The sequence below is a fragment of the Budorcas taxicolor genome, chromosome 15 (genome assembly GCF_023091745.1).
Source record: "Budorcas taxicolor isolate Tak-1 chromosome 15, Takin1.1, whole genome shotgun sequence".
Lineage (NCBI taxonomy): Eukaryota > Metazoa > Chordata > Mammalia > Artiodactyla > Bovidae > Budorcas > Budorcas taxicolor.
In genome coordinates, this window is record NC_068924.1 from 39,910,029 (window position 1) to 39,933,339 (window position 23,311).

At 49.8% G+C, this 23,311-nt stretch overlaps 1 protein-coding gene across 3 annotated transcripts in view; it reads right to left on the reverse strand.

The window, feature by feature from the left end:
• Positions 1-2,141: 2,141 nt before the first annotated feature.
• The window catches only part of MICAL2 (microtubule associated monooxygenase, calponin and LIM domain containing 2), a 154,734-nt gene continuing 133,564 nt past the window's right edge, over positions 2,142-23,311 (reverse strand). The window contains exons 19-28 of one of the 3 annotated variants that reach the window (XM_052653388.1): positions 22,219-22,415; positions 21,787-21,888; positions 20,484-20,609; positions 15,891-15,953; positions 10,641-10,748; positions 9,462-9,648; positions 7,853-7,941; positions 6,032-6,134; positions 3,352-3,409; positions 2,142-2,336 (exon numbers count right to left, since the gene is read on the reverse strand). In XM_052653388.1, coding sequence (XP_052509348.1) covers positions 3,369-3,409; positions 6,032-6,134; positions 7,853-7,941; positions 9,462-9,648; positions 10,641-10,748; positions 15,891-15,953; positions 20,484-20,609; positions 21,787-21,888; positions 22,219-22,415 — 1,016 coding nt within the window. In that variant the 3' untranslated portion in view covers positions 2,142-2,336; positions 3,352-3,368. Of the gene's footprint in view, positions 2,337-3,351; positions 3,410-6,031; positions 6,135-7,852; positions 7,942-9,461; positions 9,649-10,640; positions 10,749-15,890; positions 15,954-20,483; positions 20,610-21,786; positions 21,889-22,218; positions 22,438-23,311 lie in introns of all 3 variants that reach the window. The other 2 variants (XM_052653386.1, XM_052653387.1) reach the window with 2 other exon arrangements.

Consider the following 23,311-nt stretch of genomic DNA (forward strand, 5'->3'; position numbering starts at 1 on the left):
CAATCTATTCACTATTCCTTTACTTATTTAGTGGGTACAGCATAATTAATTTACATTCCTTTGAAAGCCAAGTTAGAACATTTTTGGAAATGCTTGCTGTTTCAGGGTTTTAAAATTTGCTTGACTGTGAACTATTCATGCATAGCCTTTGCCCGTTTATCACTGGGTCTTTAATCAACAAATACTACCTACATGAGCAAGGTGCCTGAGACCATTGCTTTGCAGGAACTTTCTAAATGCCACAGCAACAAACATCTTTGTTATCATATCAAATGCAGATTTTCTCCTGGTCTGCCTGCCTATTGACTATTTTTTAACTTTTTATACATTAAGTTTTAAAAACTGTTTGTAAGTCAGACCTGTGCCATATTTTCCCTCTGAGATTTTTTTCCATCAGAGATTTTAAAGTTTAGAAAGTCACCACTCCATTACCTGACCAATACTTAATTCTATTATTTACATTTTTATTTTAATTTCTTTCATCCAGTGTTTCGGAGTAAAGAATATTTTATAAACACTTACATAGAATGTAATATGCAAAACAAAAAAACTCACTTCAAAGAGGTACAGGAAAACCCAGTAGAAAAAAGTTAATTAGGCTTCCTTACGGAAGGACTCCTCAGACTTGAATGTACTAACGCGTCTCGTGGATCACCAAGATTTGGGAGGATCAGCATGGTAAGTATAAAACACTTCCCAAACTCTGGGTCTATGGAGCCCTTTCTTCACAAAGCACCTCTCAAAGCTAGTGTTCTATTGTCATGCTTCGGAAAATGTTGCTTTAACCCAACTTCAAATCAAAACCACACTGTAAGCTCCATGAGAATGAGGACTTTTGTCTGTCTCATTCTCTGCTATATTCTCAACATACAGTAGATGCTCACTAAATATTAGCTGAGTAAACAAATGTGTGCATGTACAAATAAATAGGTGCATGCAGAATTAAACAAAACGAATCAACCCTAGTACGACAACACTGAGATATACACAATCCAAGATGCAGGGAGGCGCGGTGCTCTGTGCAGCTCCCTGCTGCATCTCTAGGTCCTAGGATATGCCGAGGGCATGGTAGGCATTCAGTGAACACGAGAATAGATGAATGAATAAAAGAAAAAGTCACTTGTCCAACCCGGCTCCTGACTTTAGTCCCTAACACCCTTCCTTTCAGGGAACAGAAAGAGTATCTCACCTGGGTAAGAGGAACAACACCTGGTCATGATGCCAGGCAGCTCCAGGCACCAGCAACTGGGCTCAGAGGCCCAGGGCCTTGGAAGTGCCCCTTTAGAGATACAAGGGCCCTCACGAAGTTCACAGATGAATTTACATGCCAGTGTCAGAAGCCCAGCACATCCAGCCTGACCAAGGAAGGCATCCACCCTAGGGAGGTGAGGGACCAGATTTCTTTGACACCATCCAGACAAGTTGAGTGAAACTTCAAATCCTTCCCTTAAAGACAAGTGGAACTGAGCCAGAGCCTGCCATGGAAACACCCTCAGAGTGACCCTGTAGGCAGAGCCTTGCAGCCTAAGAAACTGAGCGACCTGAGCCTTTGAGGGCAAAGTGGGGCTCTCAGCAGCCCAAATGACTCTCCTCCTTGGATAAATACACCTGCCATGTGCACTGCCATCCTGAAACCAACGTCCAGTCCTTCCTCTTACCTTATACCCATCACTCAGCCGGGCCAGCACAAAACTGTCAAGAGCAACCTCTGTCGCACGGGAACCTAAGTTAGAGTAACGTTCGTAAGTAAAGTTCTCTGAGAGGTCCGCGGCTTGGATGTGTGCAGGAAATGGGTGCAAGCAGTTGTCAGTACAGTCTGTTCCTTGTAGCTGAGGGCACCCTGACCCTCAGCCAGCAATGCCCAGCACCTAGAGCAGAAAAGTACCATGAGTTTTCAAGGAAGAGCCCCCCAAAGCCTGGCTGCGGAGCATGGATGATATTTTCCAAATATTACCCCCAGGTAATATTTCCTCTGAGAGTACCCAGCACAGCCCCAGAGAGCTCCATGTCACCACAAGTGCAAGGCCCGCCAGTTCAGGAAAGACCAACCCCTTCAACCAACCCCTGTGTTTCAGGTTTGAGCAGCTTCCACGGCAAAGAAGAGAGGAAACAATGAGCTTTATAAAGAACCATATTTATTTCCATGTACAGCATCAAATACCATAAATAAAGCTAAACATTGTTTGCTGTGTGCAAAATACAGGGTTCCACGTGGCACTGTAATGACTATCAAAGGTCACAAACATGCATGGTGACAAGGTCGGGGAGGCTAGCTAAGGAGGAGGCTCGGGGGAGGAGGGCACTCTTTGGTTGACATTCTATAAAGGGGAGAGACTCTGCAAGAGAAGATAAGACAAGAACGGTGACTTCGTCCTGGCTGGGATCTGCACCAATGAGGGAACAAAATGCAGCATGCAGGGCTGTGCAGAGAGGTCAGCATGGCTCTGGGCCGCATGCAGGACACCACCACCTGCATCCTGGGACTGCGAGGCCTGCCTTCAACAGCCCCACCGGACTAGGTGTGGTGTTTCTCTTTAAAAGCACTGTGAGTGTCCTGCTGCTCCAGGCAGAGTCAGCAGGGGGATGTGTTCTGAGCAGAGCTGTGGGGGCACTGAAAGGGGGCTGCTCTCCAAGGCACCCTTGGCCTGTGACGACGACTGCTCTAGCTGAAGCTTCTGTATCCTCTGGGGCTTTATGAGCCTAGAGAGACCAGAAGAGTCAACGCAAAACGCTGGGAGGGAAAGTATAGGCTGCAGGGGAGGAAAGATTCACTAGAAAAACTGTGATCGTGTGTTTAAAATAGAGAGTCTGGGCCAAGCTTGTGATGAAGCCTGGGAGAAATTAAAAAAAAAAAAATCCTTCCAAAAAGGGTCACCTATGGTGCGGATTGATAACATTGATAACCTATATTAGAAAGCAACTGAAGAAGATGCTTGTATGCATATGCTTTTTCAGAGGCTGAGAGATGAAAGAGTTCTTCTCAAAGGTAAAGGGCCCTCTCTATGGCACAGTCTCACATTCCAGGTTAACCCTCCCAGGAAGGTAAGTGGCTTTGTAAGTGCGACCAGAAAAGCACGCATGCAGGCCTTGGAGTATAGAGAGGAGGTGGGCCATGCACCTGGAGTGGACTGGGCAGCCGGCTCAGAGGGATGGAATCAGAAACGCTTTCGAGCTGAACACCACCCCACATTGTTCACCAACCATGCCACCGAATGAGTGAGTCCATTAGTAGGCAAGACGCTCGCAGTTAGCACAACCAAGGCCACGGCGGGGGGAGTGGGGGAGACGGGGCGCGGAAAGCAGGTTAGGGGTTAGTACCACTCTCTGAAAATTGGCAAGAAAACCAGTCACCTCAGAGCAGAAGTGTGTCAGCCAAGAAGTGGGTGCAGCACTGGAAGGCTGAAATGAACTGATGGCCACAGTGTAAGGTTTGGAGAGAGAGAGAGACAGAAGAGAGAATTTAGTTGGGGGAACAAGGAAACTGATGGACAATACGAAAAGGTACAGGAATTGAAAACGAGGCAACCATTAAAAAAAAGAGCAACTCCCCCAAACAAGTTATGGCTTGCTTAAGACAGATGAACCTTTCTGGAAGTGAGCAGTGACTTATCTGCAAGGGTGGATCCGTACAATGGGATATAATCCCCTGTCTCCACCGCCCCCCACATCCTCTCTGCCCCGATTTTACTCCAGTGTCCCACATTCGTTCTTAAATACGTTATGGAGGTTTAGAAACATCCCGCTCCCAGGACTTACTTTTGTGTTTTGGTACTGCCCCACCAGGAAGGTTCAACGTCTCAGAACATACAAACATCTCAGGCTTCTGACAGGCACGCCCTGTCTCACCAGAGTAATTCAAACCAGTCTCCTTATGGCCATAAGTGATATTCTCAGAGATCCTAACTCTGGCTTCATGGAGCATCCCACAAAGCATCTCATCCTGCCCTGAGCTGACGGGAATAACAATGACACAGCTGTGATGTGTTTACATCATGACTTTCAGAATCAAACATGAAACGAATCAAGGGCTCCTCCCCCCAGAGAACACTAAAATATCAGCAAAAATTTGGAAAAACACAATGCAAGTCATAGGATGAGAACAGTTCCAACAAAGACAGAGGCACCAGTTCCCACGGACTTGGCGGCAGTTATGCCCCTGATTTACCCAAGGACTTAGGGAAGTGTTTATATTATAGAAATACCTCCCTGCTTCTTCCCACCCTGGAGAACTTGGCATCTCAAAGCCCTTAAGAGTTCTGGCTCCTAACCCACCAGACTCCATCCTTTCTTAATTTAGAGGATCTTTCTAGTGTAACAGGCAGGGCCCAGCAACTCTAGATACACTGAACTCTGCGGAAGGTCTTTCTCTATCAGCCATCTCCACTGTTCAGCCAGACCCAGCAGCCGTGCATGTCCAGGCAGAGTGGAGCTGGGAAGACTGAGGCCTCCAGATGCGCAGAATGAAGAATGTAGGTGGGCCCAAGGCCCGTTTTGCCCTTAATAAGGTACATTTCTTATGCAAAAGTCAATAACAGCATCCACTCCCAGCCTCCTCTGCTAGTCAAGACATGGGAGCTTCCCCCTGGATCAGATGCATTCCTCAGCTGGGACAATTCAATAATCAATGGTTTCTGACCATTTGACCAAATATGCATGGCAGCTGATTGGCTAAGAAGCCAGAATGCCTACAAGCCATGCTCACAGGGGAGGTCACGCTTTCCAGAAATAATACTGTCAGGTGCTAACAAATACCCTCCGTCCCAAAGGACATGGCATGAGAGGGCAGTTTCCTCCCTCAGTCCGACTGTTGTGGACCCTGAATGGCCTTGGCTCAGACTGCAACCTGGATTGGGGACCTCAAAAGGAGGGCTTGAAAGGCCACCAGCTGACACGACTCCTCTTCAGGATTGCATCAGTTTGATGGAGTTCTGAGTGGCCAGGGGCCAATGGGCTTTGGCTGCCATGCTCATTAGTGGGAAGGGAAAACATATGTCTGTAGCAACTCACTTGAAACCCTGTGGTTCTACATAATTTGGCTGCAATTTGGTACTGGGGTCAGGGGAATCTTGCAGCTACTATCTTACATCAGAACAAGGGAGCAAAATAGTCCTTCTCCCTGGGAGGACAGGTAACAGGTAACTACATGTTGCCATATCCTTCTGTAGATTTAATTCTCTTTCATCCTTTCTGTTCTGTTTTTTTCCTTCTAAATTACTATGCTTTCATGTTGCAAACAGTTGTCCCATGTTGACAAGTGGCATCCAGGCACAAAATCAGAAGGCACTGTCAGGAGATCGCACGCTGGCTCTGGTTTACTTAAAAGCCCAAATTATTCACGTTACAGGGAGCGGCTATTTCAAGACCACAACATGGAAGGGGTTTTTGTAATACCAGTTATAAACCTCAAACCCGTGTTTAAAAAAACTGACACTCATAGCAAAAGAAAAAAAAAAAAAAGCTTTCTCTTGGCTTATTAAACGTTGAAAATTGAAATGTAAACCTAGAAGTATGGCTCGCTTTGGTATAAAAGTACAAAGCTATTAAAAAAACATCCTTCATGTCATGGTGGCCTGAAGCAGATGTTCACCGCGACCAGGCTAGGTGCAGGTGGCCGACGGGAAATTCTTTGGCTTTGAGCTAACTGGTTCAAGGGCGGGGCTCCCAGGCCAGCGCCTGAGCTGGCCGAACACGCCGCCATCTACGCGGGAAATGTTACGGTACTGTGGGGCTGGGCTTCAGTGCAGCTTGGCCGGGACGCATCTGAGCAGCCAGTTGCGGATGCTCTGGAGGGACTCCTCCGACTCCCGGTACATGGAAGCCAGGACCTCGGAGAACACCCAGAGCAGGGGCAGCCCGAGGCTCAGGAGCTCGTAGGTGTAGCAGTAGTTGTAAGCATTGTCCCTGATATGCAGGCTGGTGGCGCGCAGGAGTCCCTGAATCCAGTTAAGCAGCCTCCGGGGAAGGTGAAGCAGGCCCCACGGCAGCCTGAGGGGCCAGCTTAGCGCCTTCCTAAAGAAGGAATTGGAGATACCTGGGGGGCTGCCTTCCGGCGTGGCGATGGCAGCAGCGGCGCAAGAACTTTCCGCGGGAGGGTCTCGCCGAGGGGCTTCCTGCTCTTTCCACATCCCCTCCTCCTGAGAAAGAGATCAAGGTGAGGGCATTCAGTCCATGATGCTCAGAGAGGGCTCCTCCAGGGAAGCAGAGGAAGACTCAACAAACAGAGGACTTGGCAGACCCTACAATTTGCAACCAGGACCCCTCCCTAAAATCTCAGCACCCCCTGTGCACGGCTGAAGGCGGCTGAACACGGGTGTAACTTTCTGGGAGGGGCGGGGGAAAGGCGGGGCAGGTGGGAACTGATCACAGGGATCAGTTTTCTCTGGAGCCTTCAAAATATACATGCCCTTTGACTCAGCAATCTCACTCTCATGATTGACCCTAAGTAACAACGTGAAATATGGATAAAGATACAGGTACAAAGACATTCCCTGTAAATTGTTTATAAGGCAAATAGTAATGTCCAACAATATAGGATGCAAATAAATTATCAGTCATCTTTTACAGGTATCAAAGATTAGGCTCCAAAAGAATTCTTAATGGGAAACTGTTCTTAATATACTGTTAGTGAAAAAAGAAGGCTATGAAACTGCAAGGTAGGATTCCAACTGGGAATCCTACATACAGCTGACCCTTGAACAATGTGGGTTTGAACCGCATGGGTCTGCTTGAATGCAGATTTTTCAATAATGAATACTATACCTCTACCTAATCCATGGATGGTTGAATCTATTGATATGGAGGAACCATCAATATGAAAGGTTGGCTATAAATTATACATGAATTTTCGAACCTGCAGAGAGTCAAAGGCTCTAACTCCCACACAGTTCAAGGGTCAACTGTATTCATACAGGAAAAAGTCTACAAAGAAATGTTCCAAAATGTTAATTATGATTTTCTCAGGATAGAGTGATGATGGGTTATTTCACTTTCCTTCTTTATAGACTTTCATTTACTTAGCCATTTTTCTACTGTGTGTGTGTGTGCCTGTGTGTGCTCAGTTGCTCAGCTGTAGACAACTCTTTGCGAACCCATGGACTGTAGCCTGCCTGGCTCCACTGTCTATGGGATATTCCAGGCAAGAATACAGGAGTGGGTTACCATTTCCTCCTCCAAGGGATCTTTCCAACCCAGGGATCGAACTTGTGTCTCCTGCATTGACAGGCGGATTCTTTACCACATAAGCCACCTGGGAAGCCCATATTACTTGTGAAATCAGAAAAAAGCTGAAGTTGTTGGTCTTGCTGGAGATGGGTGATTAATCAAGCCGTAAAGAAGATGCTGGCTAAGAGCTACCATAGGTGGGGGTAGGGAGGGTGCTATCACAACCCATTTAGAAAATAAGCAGGCCAGTCACGTTGACATCCAAGAGCCTGGGGAAAGGACTTGGAAACCACAGAGGGCTGGCCCTATACCAGGCATCCTTGCTCATGCTGCTCTGTGGCCACTGGGGCCCCAGGCCCTGGGGGCTACGTGGCTTTTGCATGGCTAAGCATTTAGCCCCATCCTTGGCACATGGGAAAGCTCTTCTAGGCTTCTCATGAGAAGCAGCAGTCATTGCTCTGGGAACTGACATCTGGAACAGCTCACATCCCAGAGGCCAGCTGAATGGACTGAGACACAGGGACCTTCCTGCCCTGAAGGAAGGTCCTCTGAAGAGGGAGCAGAGCCCTCTTCACCTGAGTCTCAAGCCCCCCAAAGCTAGAAACATTGGCCTCACCTGCAGGAACTCTTGACAACCTCCTCCTACCAGAGAACTTACCCATTTCACAACCACTTTCAAGATAAAACCTACCTCTTTCTGTTGCTTCAACTCTGCCCGTCTCTTCCGTTGCTGGCTGTTGGTCTTACAGTGAATGAAATGAGGCTTGCAGAAAAACTTGCCTGTAAAAAGAAACACACACTCAGAGGTTTTTCTCCTATAAACCAGAGCCACAGCAGAACCTGAGCCAAGTGCCTGCCCCCATCTAGGTCAGAGAAACACCACTAAGGGAAACAAGCCCAGGAAGGTGCAAACGTGGGAAATGGTTTCCGTCATCTGCCTTAAAGAAGAGGCGTGGAGGGGAGGCCACCAGCTGCAGCAACGGTGGTGGGGGACAGGGGGGACGCTCCCGGGAATGGGGCAGAAACCCTCAGATAATCCCTCAGGCCAAGTCTCTTCCCAAGGCCAGTTGCCAGGCAGCAAAATGGATAGCCTGGAATAGCAGCTCTGTTTGTAGTTCCTCTTGCTTCTGGGACCCCTGGGGGTGGGAACAGCACTGAACAGATGGTGGCAGAAAACCCAGTGAGCCACACACTGGGCCACTGGCCACTGCCCAGGATACTGGGTGCCTTCCAGAAAACCCTTCTTTGCTCCACTGTTACCCCAGTGACAACAGTGATGGGAATAATAATACAACAGCAAAGTCTTGAGTAGGACTCAATATACTAGGCACTATCTTAAATCCTTCCCCGGAGTTAAATCAGTGATCACCTAATGAGCAAAGTACTGTTATCCTCATTTTGTAAATAAGGAAACTGAGGGACCCAGAGGTCAGGTAAGAGGTTATCTGTGTGTGGCATACATATGCCATATGCTGGAAGTGGCATACTCTGGATGTGAACCCAGGCAGTTAGTTTTAGGGTATGGAATCACAAGCTTTGTCATTATATGATAGTGCAAACATCAAGTGCTGAAGGTTAGAAATTAATCACTCATTCCAATGAAAGCGACTCCTTCATTGATGATTCTGGTAGGCCACTCAGCAGAGGGCATGTTACAGTTCTGGTCATTCCTACAATACATGCTTCATTCATAATAATATGAATATGACATCATGTATTGAACCCCACCCCCCCTTTTCATTGGAAAAGACCCTGATGCTGGGAAAGATGGAGGGCAGGAGGAGAAGGAGGCAAGAGGATGAGACGGTTGGATGGTGTCACTGACTCAATGGACATGAGTTTGAGCAAGCTCTGGGAGATGGTGAAGGCCAGGGAAACCTGGCATGCTGCAGTCCATGGGGTCACAAAGAGTCGGACATGACTTAGCAACCGAATAACAACAAATTGAACCCCTCTCACATGTCAGGTGTGGTGCCAAGCATGTGACCTAAGTTATCAGGTTTGATTTTCTTGACCACACAGGGGCGACTGAAGGTGGTGAGACTGAGTGAAAAAATGTCCATAAACACGTGGTGCCTGGCAGGTGCTCCCTACGCATGTGCAGCCCCCATGCTGCCAGCTCCCCTTTCCTCAGGACCCCTGCCCACCACAGGCAGCCTCTCCCCTTAGCAGGGGATCCCTGCCCCCGAACTGCTTTTCTGATGACACCAATACTCCCTGGGAAGTGCTGGCTGTCCCAGAGCCTCCAGAGTCAGGAGCCCAGGCCAGAGACAAGTGCTGCCCTGGCCCCTGGGGGTTACCTTCGTCAACATCGAAGGCGTAGGCGGCCAGGCGCAAGGTGGTGGCACAGGCGCTGCAGCGGAAACACTCCCGGTGAAAGAAGTGGCCCTCCGCACTCAGCCGCTCCATGACGTACACGCGCTTCTTGCAGAAGTAACAGGTGTCGCTGCCACCCACGTTCAGGGGAAACGTCTTCCGAACGGACTCCTGGCAGGCACAGGGCATCGGAAGAGAAGAACAGCGTGTTAGGGTGTACACCGCATCTTCAAACGCAAGGCCGGGCATGTAGAGATGCCAGCCTGCCTTGTGGGGCCTCACAGGCTATGTGCTGCTTTTGTCATTGGGGGCACTGCTGCCAAGAGTGAGGGTGGGAAGGTACGCAGACCCCAGCCCTGCCAGGGCAGCGTTGACTGTACTCCCAGGCAGGCTGCTGGACACCCTGGTTTCATAGTGGAAGTGACATTTCCTCGTCTGACAGAGCAGGTGTCCCTCACAAACATTCCTGCCCAGGGATGCCATCTCCAGCAATCTGAGTCAGGGGTTAAGTGTTGCCTGGGTCTAGAGTGAGGTCACTGAAAGAATGTCTTATCCATCCTTGTCCCCTTGCAGTGACACAGGTCAGGCAGGGAAGGCTCATGGCATGAAAACTGTTCAAGAGAACTGCAGGAAAGGGGCATAAGGGTGCCAATGAACTTCTTCAGTGCAAAAGGGGAGGATGAGGCCCAGGGCAGGAGGGGCACCCCTGGGTGATTCCAGGGGAATGCGCCAAAAGGACACCAAAAGAACTCAGACTGTGGTGGTGACAGTGAGCAGAGTCATCTGGAGGAGGAGGGAATTCAGAGGAAAGGGATGTTTTCCCCATTACTTCTTAACCCAGTCTGTACTGGATGCTAAACTTTGGTAGTAAGGGTTGTCCATCTCTGTAGATGGCCTCCCCTGACCTTTTCCCCGAGTTCTCCAGAGCCCCAGCTGGCAGGGAAGATGCTCTGCTTTCTGAAATGACCCACAAGGGGGCCGACTAAGGTTCGTCTACAGGAAACATAGGCCCCGCCACTAACCTCCGCTCTGACCCAGCCCGTTCTCAGCCCCTCTTGTCCCATGAGAAGGGGGCCAGGCCATCCTCTCAGCATCCCAGGCACCCTCCCTGGGAGGCCAGAGCCAGTGTCTGTGGGTGAAGGCGGAAGGGTGCGCATCCTTACCAGGTCTGGAGAGGTGGCCTGAGTTTTAGGTCTGTGATCATTCAAGTACAGATTGACCAGAACTTCAGCTGCAGCCCCTATTCCGCTGGATACTTTCCCTACTGTCAGCTACCCAAGAGCAGAGATAAAGGAGACAGAGACAAAGGGAGAGGCCATTAGCACCAAGAAGGAAAACACGAACGAGCTGGAGGTGGGAGAGCTCCACACCCACATGCAAACAGTAGCCAGCGTCCCAGGAGAGGCCTCACTAGCCTGCAGTCAGCAGCAGGCACTCTGCAGATGGAGAAGAGAGAGATCAGCAGGGTGACTCACAACTACATCCACTGGGAGTACATGGTCTTCAGGAGTTCAGCTTGCTCAGTTCACAGAGAGGGAGAATGAATCCTAGAGGAAGGGATCTATCCAAGGCCACTTAGAAACCAGTGCAAGATCCAGGACTCTGCTAAGGTCTCCTGAGCCCCAGCTGGGGGACCTTCACACTAAGAAAACAAGCCAGCTGCACTGAAGCTGCCCTTCCCCAGACTCCCCTCTCTAGAGGGCCTGGAGCGGCTACATGGGGAGACCTGTTCCCCATTTCCCCAGATCAGGAGGGTTAGGACTGAGCTCTACCACTAACGGTTCTAAGATGGGACAGAAAGCCCTCAGCTTCTGAGCTCAGTATCCTCATTTAGTGAAATGGGAATAAATGGTGCCTACCATGGAGCTGTGGCAAGAATGAGAGAGCATGTGTGTGAATGCTGGGCACTTGGCAGGGCTGGGCCAAGAGGAACTCGACTCCTCCCTCCCCCCTCCCTCTGAATTTGGCAGCCCCAGCCTCCCTTGCAGCCCCTGGGTCCACTAGGGAACTGTGGCTATGCCTGACTTCAGTTCTATCAGGTCAGGACACAGACTACCTTGCCAATAGAGTGGCCGAAATGGGAATGGATGGTGGTCCCCACTGGACAAGTGCAGGGAGCAGGACAGGGAGCTCCAGGTGGCAGTGCCCAGGGCCCCAGAGCTGGTGCTGGGCAAATCAGTTCCACGTTGGCCCCAGAGACCACAGCCTGATGGGTTGTGGGTGCCTGTACTCCCGAAGGCATGATGGTCCGTGCCTACCCATGAATGCTTGGATCCCCACTGGTGTGTCATGGAGCTGGGGAAGGGGTGAGAGCTGACAATCCACGCAGATGTGGTAAAATCACACATACAGCCCCAGGCAAATCCCAGCTTATTCTTCCCCCACCAGCTCTGAAAGGCCAGCCCGGGAATATGGCTATCTCCTCTGTAGGGAGGCAAACACGCACGATATGAGACTGTGTCTGTAAACACGGTTCCTGATCCTAAGGCCTTGGAGGGAGACGCTCCCCAGCCTCTGAATCCAGCTTCTGGGAGATGTGGCCACAGATAGCAGCAATGTAGACTGCTGGCCCTCAGTCACAGGTTGATAGCCATCTTCACGGCAAGTAACAGTGACTTGTATGGGGACAAAGGAAGGCCCTCAATCTAAACCCCATACCACTCTTGGAAGGCCACACAATTCACAGTGAAAGCCCCAAAGATAAAGCAGGAAGTTCAGGGACAACAAAGCAAATAGCAGCAGGTGCCCACAGGTCCTGCCTCCTGGAAGCAGGGCCCACCCTCAGAACCTGAGGCCAACTCATTGGGCACCAACAAACGCACAGATACAAAAAGAGGATGAAGAGGGAAGGGCTGCCAAGCAGGCTGAGGTGAAAGACATGACCCAGGGGATGCCTGCCCGCTTCTCATTAAGGAAGTCCCAACACCAGCAGCTACTTGGATCAGTCGTGCCAGACCATGTGTGGGGCTCTCTGGGGAACTATGGAAGATGTGGCCGGGGACCTTCTCGGGTGTCTGATCCCAGACAGATGGGACCCCCTCAGATTTCACAAAGCTCGCTCCTTCTCAGCCGCAGCAGCTGCCAGACTGCTTACCCTCCCCACCCTCAAAACTGGCCCCGTCTGGAAGAGATTAGGATTCTGCTTCTGAGCATACATGCTGCCATTTTCAGGATTTCACAAATGCCAAGAAACTTGGCTCCTGCTCCTAACAGAGGTTCAGGTGCACTGGCTCTGGACAATGAGCCATTATTTGCCTGATGTCCCACCCCCTGCTGGGGCCTCCAACACAGGCCTCCTCGGATAGGAGCTGAGAATACCAAGTACTTCCTGCGTTTACAGCAAAATAAAGACAGAAGAGGTCAGATTTACCTCACTGCCCATACTCCCCTTGCGTGACTGTCTCTCCTGACCCCATGTGTGAACTGGCTCTGAGGCGCTCTCCCAGGAAGGCACCGTGTGATGCCAGATGCCCACGCACAATCACTGCCTCCCCCGAGCGAGCAGAGAGCGAGACTCTACTTTCTGGGGCTTTAAATACAAGTCCCTAATGAGACCTTATTAACTACTTAGCTAATAAGCACTTTGTGCTGCTGAGCTTCTATGCAATCCTGACTTAGGAGCAATTATAGAAGCAAGCAGAGAGTCCTGGGGTGGCTGGGGGTGCCGCCAAAACATGTCTGCGCAGTCATGGGCCTGTCGGTTATTCTATCAGCACAAGGGATCCAGGGTGAAGACCAAGCCCTGTCCTTCCTTTCATTGTGGGCCCTGAGTCATAAAAGACTCCTTTCTCCCGGTTGCATCCACATGCCTACCCATGACAGCGGTTTTCCCAGGAATAATGAAATGAAGGCACTCTCAAGGAAAGCAACACTGGTGCTCCTATATGCCCTTCCCAACTGTATCATGGAAACCATGCCAGGAACACCAAGAACAAGAGGGAGCCAGGACTTCCTGGAAGGACAGTAGGAGGCAGGTGATGGAGAACTTGTCTCAGGGATGAGAGGAGGCCGCCCCAAAAACCAGAGTGAAGGAGGATGCTGCCCTGGAGTCTCAGGTTATCTCCCATTTCCTGATGGTACGATGTCTTCCTGGCTCCAAGACAGTGCAGACCTAACCACCTGGACTCATGCTAACTCACTGCTCCTCAGATGGTCAGCGGTGAGTGACTAGGTTTTGGTTTTTCTTTTTAAATCTCTAATCCATGGTGGCTTGATATTTCTGGATACAATGAAAATGAATTACTAGAAATATGATCACACACTTGGCTGTGTGGCTATGTTGAACTGCTGCTGCTGCTGCTGCTACTAAGTTGCTTCAGTCGTGTCTGACTCTGTGCGACCCCATAGACAGCAGCCCACCAGGCTCCCCCATCCCTGGGATTCTCCAGGCAAGAACACTGGAGTGGGTTGCCATTTCCTTCTCCAATGCATGAAAGTGAAAAGTGAAAGTGAAGTTGCTCAGTCGTGTCCGACTCTTCACGACCCTATGGACTGCAGCCCACCAGGCTCCTCCGTCTGTGGGATTTTCCAGGCAAGAGCACTGGAGTGGGGTGCCATTGCCTTCTCCTACAAGTGTCTAATGCTTCCTCTTGCTGTGCTCCTTGGATCACAGACTAGTTCCTGCCAATGGAACACACTTTAAGTAGCACTGTTCTAGCCAATGTGGAAATGAATGGGTCCTGGGCATCCTGAGGAAGAAAAGAAACTCCACTCATGGAGAAACCTCCAGAAAACTCATTATGGTTTGACCTCAGAGTAAGAACCAGAAGCCAGAGGTTCTCAACAACGAAATTACTGCACTGAAAGGCAAAAGCACTTGCGCTCCTGGGGAGCTGGTCCAGAGGAAAGCTTACAATTCGGCTGGGAGTACTTTTTCCAAATCCAAATCTGGGCAATCAGATGACCTACTCAGAAACGAACATGCCACAGTCACTGGTTTTTTAAGAAATGGTAATTTTGGAAGGCCATGGGACTGCTTTTGCACCCTTTATGTATCTTTCAATATTTTTGTAATTTTTTAAAAACTGGGATATTTTTCACTAACAGGAACTGATCTGTGATCCAAGGAACACCGTAAGTGAAAGCATTAGACACTTATAGAGCAGTTCAACATAGCCACACATCCAAGTGCGTGGTCATATTTCTAGTAATTCATTTTCATTGTATCCAGAAGAATCAGGCCACCATGGATTAGAGATTTAAAAAGAAAAACCAAAATACTATATGGGGTATTTTTTCCTCTTGGAAATTCTACTTTTTCCAGCTAATTAATTAGAACAAGCTGGAATGGTTGGACAATTCAGGTGGGCCATCATCTAACTTCACATTAAGTTAACGTCACATACGTCATTTCCCTTCTGTGAGCCTCAGCTTCCTCATCTGTAAAATGGGGAGACCACTGCCATCCTCACAGGGCTGTGAAAGAGTCATCAGAGAATCTGGGGTGCACCTCACAGGGTGCTGGGTTCCCAAGAATTGCCTGGTAGATGGTTAATGAGTTCAAAGCACGGCCACTGATGCAGCTTTAATTTTCCCTGTTCTGGAACTTCTTTTCTCCCCTCCTGCGTGGCTTTCACACAAAGGAACTTGCAGTTGCTGTGTTCCCTCCTCTGCACGAGTAAGAATAATACAGCCCACCCAGATGAATGCACTGGCTTCTCCCTCTTCTTGAGTTAACTGAGATTCAAACATGATGACATTAATGGTCGTCACAAGCACCATCACCAAGCATGTCCCTGTCTGGATTTTGGAACCCTTCTTACCCTGCTCCGAGCTGGGAGATGGGTCATCTCCACTCTCCCTGATGTCATAACCCTGTCTTTCTCATCTCTACACTCCTGGCACATGATAGATGCTCTGAAGGAAGGAGGAAGCAGGCGCTTGGATCTGTTTGTGTCCAGACAATGGTAACATCCCCCTTGGGCCTGGAACTCAGCCAGGAATACCAGTTGTCCAGGCTGTACTTCTCCACCTGAACTGCCGTGAGGATCAGGAAACCAACGTGGGTCAGGCAGGGCTGGGGAATAGAGTTTCCAGGGCCTCCGAGCTAAGAGCTTGAGGGAAGGGGAGATTTTGACATATAGGGCCAACGGAAGTCTTCTGGGCAAATAGGAATATACTCCTCCCTGAGGAGTCCCTGGATGAGGAAAATCAGCCGACGGACTGGTGTGCCTGAGTCCTCAGCCATATGTTCAGGGCAAGGATTGAAACTGCCTTATTTGAGGGGCTCTGGAAATGATAACCTTCAGAGCTGAGATGCAGGCAGGCCTTAGGGGCTGTGACCTCCCAGTGGGCGCCAGTGTCCCCTGGTGCCAGGCGCTGAGCTGCACTGAACCCTCACAGCCTTGCGAGGTGGGTCTGATAATCCCCCTTCGCAGATGGGGCCACTGAGGTTCAGGGAGGCTCTAACTCACCTGAGGCCGCAATGTTCTTAAGTGGCCGGGTTGGAAATGGAAACCTGAAGGCGACTTCTTTGCCTTTAGAAAGAGAGGAATCAACATGCATTTTAGGTAAGTGAGCTTTCTTCCAGAATTCTCCACTGGGGAAATAGCACAGTTATTAGATATTTGAGGGACTGGATATATGCTGGGTCTTTGCATTATTCCACTCACCCTCAGGAGTAGCTGCTGCCACCTCCATTCTGAAGATTAGGAAACTAAGGTGCTGAGAGGTCTACTAATTCATCCAAAACCACACTGCAAGTAAGCAGGTCATCTGTGAGCTGAACCCAAGTGTGACTCCAAGCCTACATCCTGCTCACTACAGCACCTGCCTCCCTGCAAATTAAAATCCCCCAGGCTGGGATGTACACAGGTTACCTCCAAAGGATTGCCTAGCTCTATCCCCAGAACAGAGAGAACAATGAGGTTGGAGCCAGCGTTGAACTCTACCCTTGCTATCAGATGAAACACTGGCAGATGGCCCAGCTAGACTCACCCAGCTCCTAATATGCAAATCTCTAGAGTAAACCCTGCAAATCCAGTTTTAAAACAAACACCCCCCGGGGTAGAGAAAGCTCCTTTTGCAATGCACATTGCTCTTCTGACACAGGACTAAACTACAGCCCCCAACCCCCGGAGGCCCTCCCTCTGGCTCAGCTGTGTAAATTCTCCGCTGCCATCTTGATCTTGCAAGAGCTCACCAGCCTTGGTAAGTGGCTAGCAGCCATGTTAAAGGCTAAACTGGCAGTGGCCTCCTGCATTGAAGAAAGATGTTAACTAAGGGTTGATGGGGGCTAATGGTGCAACAGGAGGACTGGTTTGATGGTATGAATGATCAGACTGGGCATGATCCCATAGCCCATAGTCTTAAAAAAATGACATAAAAGATAAGACCCTGGTAAGAATTTGGTCCCTAAATGAGGGGACCTCAAGATTTCTTGTGACGGTTCAGGCCAAAAACTAGCTGCATCACACTGAAATTTAAGGCAACGTGTCGGTCAGGCAAGCATAGTCTGAAGGCAGAACCCTGGCTACATTTCTTGGACTCGGTGACCCAAGTTTGCATCCCTGTAACAAGTGTTCCTCATGACAAGTTTGACTAGGTCTGTTTCTAAGAGGAGATGATTATCCCTGGATCCTCAGAATTAAGGTGTAGGGCTCTAGGGCAGGAACCGAAACACTCTGCCTGCCAGAGGTTGCCAAGAACCAAGCACCAGTTTCCAAGAGCATTTTCCTTTCTCTGGCTCCACTGAATTGAGGCAGTCTCTGGGCATCAGAGCAGCCCCAGAATCTGCTGGGGAGAAGCGTGAAGGCCCCAGGCTCTCTCCAGGGCAGTAGCTCTCTCAGCTCCATCAGGACAGAAGGAAATTGTCACCAGGTTGTCACCTGCTTTAAGGGGCAGCAGAGTCTTCTCAGAGGAGGCCATCACTCTGCCAGATTCTGCACATGCAGAGCCTGGTGTGGAATCAATGGTGGGGTCCCGGCAAGGCAGGGAAGTTGCAGGTGGGGGCAGGGGAGTAGTGCAGCTGGCAAGATCCTTTCCAAGACTGCTGGAAGCTAGAAATTCACCACTCTGTGCTTAATTGCCTACAACGGCTTCACGGTGAGATGTGGAGAGGTCTGTGGGTATCAAGTCCAAGTCCACAGACAGGGTAAGTGTCCCACGGCAACCATTTCCTGAGAACTCCCCAATCATTCCCAGCCACACAGTGACAGGCTCATCAGCCTGTAATTAGTAAGTCAAAAGCTACTGAAATTGTCCAATGACACCATCATCTGATGGCTAAGACTAGCTAGGGAGATAAGAAATAATAGGGAGCAATTGTTCTACCCCAACCTAGGAGAAACAGAGAGCAAAGCTGTAGAGGTGGGGGCCCGAGGAGCCCCTGAAGCCCACCCACCCCATTTGCAGCCCTCCTTGAGCCTGGGCTTGGGGCTCTATGCACATAGCCTCTGGGCTGTTCCCTCTGACAAGGCCTCCATTCACACGTGGCTTCTGTGGTTCAGAAGAGAGAACACAGGCTAGAATCCGGAGCCTGGGAACTAGTCTCCTCCCTTTGCCTTTGTTTTCTTTTTTTTTTTTTTGCCTTTGTTTTCTTCTCTGAGGCTCTGTTCCTGCTTAGTTCTCTTTCCCAGGAAGAGCTCTCCCACCGTTATCCATTTAAGATTGCTACCCTTCCCCAGCGTGCCAAGTCTTTGCTACCTGCTCTAATTTTCCCATGGGAAAAACTGTCTTCTGATACATCATATAATTTACCTAGACATTATAGATTATTTATACCTCCCTCTACTAGGATGCAAGCCTCATCAGGGCAGGAATGTAACCCCTGATAACTGATGTGTATCCCAAGAGTGAAATGCCTGACACCAGCTTGTCATTCAATAAATATTTGTTGGATGAACGAATGCTCACTCATTGGCTTAATGAGTGATGTTGATTTAAAGCTGTTTGAAGAGCGCAGTGGAGAAGCAGCCAAGGGCCTCAGTGGAGTCAGATAATGAATGACGGGGTATTCTTGCGATTAGAAGTGTCTTTGCCAGACCCCAGTGGCCCTGCGTGTACCTGGGCAGGCTGCCTCAGGCTGCCTCTTGCCATCACCGAGAGAACTAATACCTACTGGAAACCAAGTCAGGGAACTTGGAAAGTGTGGTCACTTCTCTTGTTCTACCTCTGCTCCCAAATCTGAGAGGACAGTGACCAATCCAGGCCTTCCCTAAGGATGAAAGAAAGGGCAAGCTCAGGGCTAGCAGGAAAGGGTCTGGGCCAGACAGAAGCACAGTGGGGGCCCAGCTGCCCAGCTGGCAGCACCAGTCATTGCCTGCCTGTGCCTAGGTGCCCTCGCTCCCCCCATCATCCTGGCCAGGGCACCAGTGACCTTTTCCATAGCAGGAAGTACCCGCCAGGGAAGGTTATTCTCCCAAAGGCTACTCGGAAGTCTTGGTGATGACGACGACCAGTATGCCAGTCTCTAACCACAGAGGTCACTATCAGATGAGCCAAGAGTCACTCTCTTGTTGATGAGAAAATGGTGACTCCTTAAGGTCAAGAGACTTAAGGTCAAACCACTGACCAAAGCTGACGTGGAACAAGTCGCTGGGCATCTCAGCCATGGCTGTGTTCAGTAGAGCTGAAGATGAGAAGTGTTTCTGTTTCCCCACACCACCCCCAGCTTCCCCTCCAGGGAGGCTTCGCACCCACACTGGGGACCATGGAGTGGGTGGGGCTGCTAAGGTTCCTTGCTCCTTCCTTGGAGACCCTGCCTGCACTCTTCTCCCCACAGTAATGGGGGTCAGTGGGGGTGGGACTCCCAGGAGGCAGCTCCTAACATCCCACTGATGCACCAGCCCAGGGAACAGCCCAGTGGATTTCTGGTTTGTGCTTCAGTCTAACAGAGTGGAAACAAATGAGCGGTAACTCTGCCATGGGCACACTTAGCACCACATATGGAGATGAGCCCTAGTGGGGCTAGACAGAACAGAGGAGTTCAGGGGAGCACAGTCCTCCAGAAAGAGGCTCCAACTCACTGTCATGAGTGATAGCTGAACAAGTGCACTTCACTCCATTTTCAGACTCACCCATTACAGGGGCTAAGCTCCTCCAGAGGCTGCCCCTCTCCCACTCCAGCTTGATAGTGCTCTTGGCATATTAGGTAACAGGCAGACAAGCGAAAAACATGAAAAGTGCTCTAGAACCCAAACTTAATAGCTTTATCTCCTCAACCACCATGGGCTCCCACCAGTTCCCCACACTCTGCATCACTACCTGAGCCATTCTTCCAGAATTCAGAGCAGACCCTGCAGTGGCTCTTTATAAGAAGATGGAATGAATCCCTTTAACACAAAGTGGACTGACTTTCACTTTTACTGTCCGCACTCCTATAAATACTTTTATCCTGAAATCAAGTTGCACCAGAATTGTCTTCCCATTCATGCACGTCCTATCTGCCTTCCTTACCACAAGCCAGATCCTTTTGAAAATGCGCTTCCCCTACACCTCATTCTAGCAAAATCCCTCCGTATAATCTTCAACACTTGGCTCCCATATTACCTCCTCCGTGAAGCCTTCCCAGGCTTCACTGTTCTGGGTTCCTAGAATCTTCCTTTTAAACCTCTCACATAATTCATCAATAGTATTGTCTGAGGTGCACCGTGTGAGACTGTCTTGTTAGGTGAAAAATAGCCAAATATTGGCAATATCCTATGGTGTAATGTGATACATTTCTATGCTGATATTCTGTTTGTCATCTACACTGTATAAGAGAACTGTACCCCCGCCTCCTCATTTTCTCAGCCTCTGGCATGATGGTTAGCATACAGTGGGTGCTCAGAAAGTGCTTGCTAGACAAGTAAGCACCATTTGATTAGGTTTTGTGTGCTGTCTGTTCTGTTTAGTTTCTTGCTCCAACACAAAACCAAAACCAAACTCAGGACTGTTGTAAAGGACCTTATAAATTTTCATCCCAGCCAAGCCAAGCTTCAGATGGTCGTCTGAGCAGGCTGAGTGGAGCAGGAGAATATCTAAGAACATGCAAGGAGTAGGGGAAGACAATTGTTTGGGATAACTACCTTTCTGGCAGGAGAAACAGAGTCAACAGTTGATGGAGAGGAAGTAGCAGCTGAATCAGGAGATGGAAGGCAGGAGGGAGAAGACGGAGGATGAGTATGAGACAGGCTCTTAGAGAGGAGTTTATTCTGCACAGAATAGAAACAGAGGAAACTCTGATTATCCATAGGGAAATGCACAGTGGCACCTGCTTCGATGATACAGCCCCCTCGTCTACACATCCAAGGAGGGGAAAGGATATCCAGGCTCATGTTTCAGGACAAATATGTAACCTGTGTCTTCGGAGCCCAGTAGGACTGTCTAGTTCCTGGTTACAATGCACTCTGTTACAGCTATTCTGGCTCCCTCATCACAAAATAGCTAGAGCAGAGCCATCCTATTCCTGACACGAACATAGACACGAACTCCTGAAGGCCCCACTCTGGAGCTTGATATAAAGCAACAGCTTCAAATTTAGGAAAGGACAACCCCAGGAGGCTCCGGGGCACATGCCCCAGCAGGGACCTCTGCAGCCGCACAGAACCCTGAAAATGAGGGAAAGGCAGAGTATCCTTGCCATATCTATGACTCTGCCAAGGAGCAGAGAACACAGGTCTGGAGGCCGGGTGAAAGCAGCAGAGGAGTGTTCTAGAGACCAGGCTTGCTGCGAGCACGGGAGCAGCTTACACATGCGCACCACGGGTCCTCACCCTCCACTCTGTCACCTCCTTGCAAGCACGTACTCTTCTTTTCAGCGGGTTTCTAGATAAGTGCCTGGACTGGGCTGTGCTTCCTGTTCTAAGGCAGGGCCATTCTGTCTGGCCAGTGCTGCCTTTTGGGAAAGCAGAGCAGGTTACGGCGTGTGCTTGACCTTGACATTCAGGGTCTTCCAGATCAGGGCTATGGTGGTTATTTCTCCACTGCACTGCCACACATCATGAGCAACTGGCTTGCTTTCACTTTAAAGGCACTGTGATGTGATTCCTGCAATGGACCAGCTTCCCCTCTTTGTGTTGGCCCCTAGGAAGCTCAGCCTACTCAGAAGCTAAGATCTTACAGTACACATGCTTCTATTTTCCTGTGACCTGAGCCCGCTTTTCTGCCTTGGTTTTCCCTTTGCCATGATTTATCTACTTATTTTGAGTCTCCTCATTTGGAGCTTTTTTAGACGCCAGTCCAAAGCCTTTGGTGACTTGAAAAGTAAATAGCTTTACAGACTATCAAGCGTGGAGGAAGGAAGAAATGAAGCTCCAGAGACCGATTCATGTCATCTCCCCAGAGGTCCAACACCTGGGTTCCCAGGGGCTCTGAAAGCCCTGCATTTACCTGTGGGAAATCCCCATGTCCAAACATGGAGGCAAGGTGAGCTGCCTTCTCCTTAATATTCTTTTTGTGAAATTCCCTGTTGGCCAAGTTCTGAGCCCTTTTCTGTAGCCAAGGCGAGAAAGAAAAAAGAAAAAAGAGACAGTGACAAAGATGGTGAGGGTTCCTTCTGGGAGAGAGGTGGAGAGGCAGCCAGTTAGGCTTGCTGTGCTCAGTACACATGACAGGCAGGATGAGAGATGGGGAAGAGCAGTCAGAGGAGGAACCCACCCTGGGTAGGAGGAGCGGGGGGAAAGGAAGGCATCCCAGACACAGGCAGGACAGAGGCAGGGCAAAGACACAGGCAGGGCAGAAGCAGGGCAAAGACACGGGCAGGGCAGAGGCAGGGCAAAGACATGGGCAGGGCAGAGGCAGGGCGGAGAGCGAGGCTTTCACCTGGAGAACCTTTTCCTCCACTTGCTGCAGCCGCCGCAGCACCCCAGAGAGGGCCAGCGCTCCCGGGCAGGTGGGAGGCAGGCTGGTGAGGTTTTCTGGCCCACCCAGCTGCAGGTCAGACTTGGCTCGGGCTCTCCAGGGCCTGGCTGGACACTCACCACCAGCAGACACTTGCTTTATCTCTCGGAGCACGTGTCCTGTCACAACCATGGAGGGGAACTGGGGGAGATGGAAAATCAAGCTTCCTTCCCGAGGAAGGCCCTTCTCATGGAGCCCTCCCACCGCTCACTGAAGGCATCCCCACCAGGATCAAGGGCAAGGGCATGCCATGTGCCACCTTGAGTGAGAGTCCAAACTAACCTTGAGTGTTGACTTCTCACCACCTGCATCAGAACCACCTGACTTATAGCCTCCTTAACTATACCATCTGAGGTGTTATCGACAATACTCCAGACCCCCCGAGTCAGAACCTGTACTGTCCTGGTTCTCAAAGTCTGAGCTCAACCCCCAGAGAGTCAGGTTTAATTGGTTTGGGGGTGGGTACCAGAGATTGACATTTTTAAATAAAGCTCTCTAGATGATTCTTATACACAGGGACATAAAAACACTGCACTATATCCACATAGACCTCCTTTGACGTCCACCACCCCCAACCCAGAAGCAACACAAAATTCCTAATGCTGTCTAGTAGTTTTGAGTGCTGTGTCAATAATAGTGATTCTAATTCCAAACCCAGAGATGTTAACTGGAAAAAAGCCTCAGCCCATGGCTCCTGGCTATCTCCCTGCCCACTGGGCAAGTCCTTGGGGGACCTGGGGAGGTCTTCACCACATCCCAGTCTTACCCCTTCGTTGGCATATGGCTAACTGGCCACCTGAGCCCATTCTATCATCTGCCACTTTTTCCCATCGATTTAGAAATCAGTCTCCTCAAGAGATCTGCAAATAAGCTGAGTATCCCAGGGGCACTACATAAAATACCCCATGTGGAGTGGTCTGTTTTTTCCTAAATAAATGAAGCACTGAGAGCATGGTAGCTGGTCAGCTGATATCGCCGACTGGCATGTATTTAAGATGGTGCATCCTTGGTTATC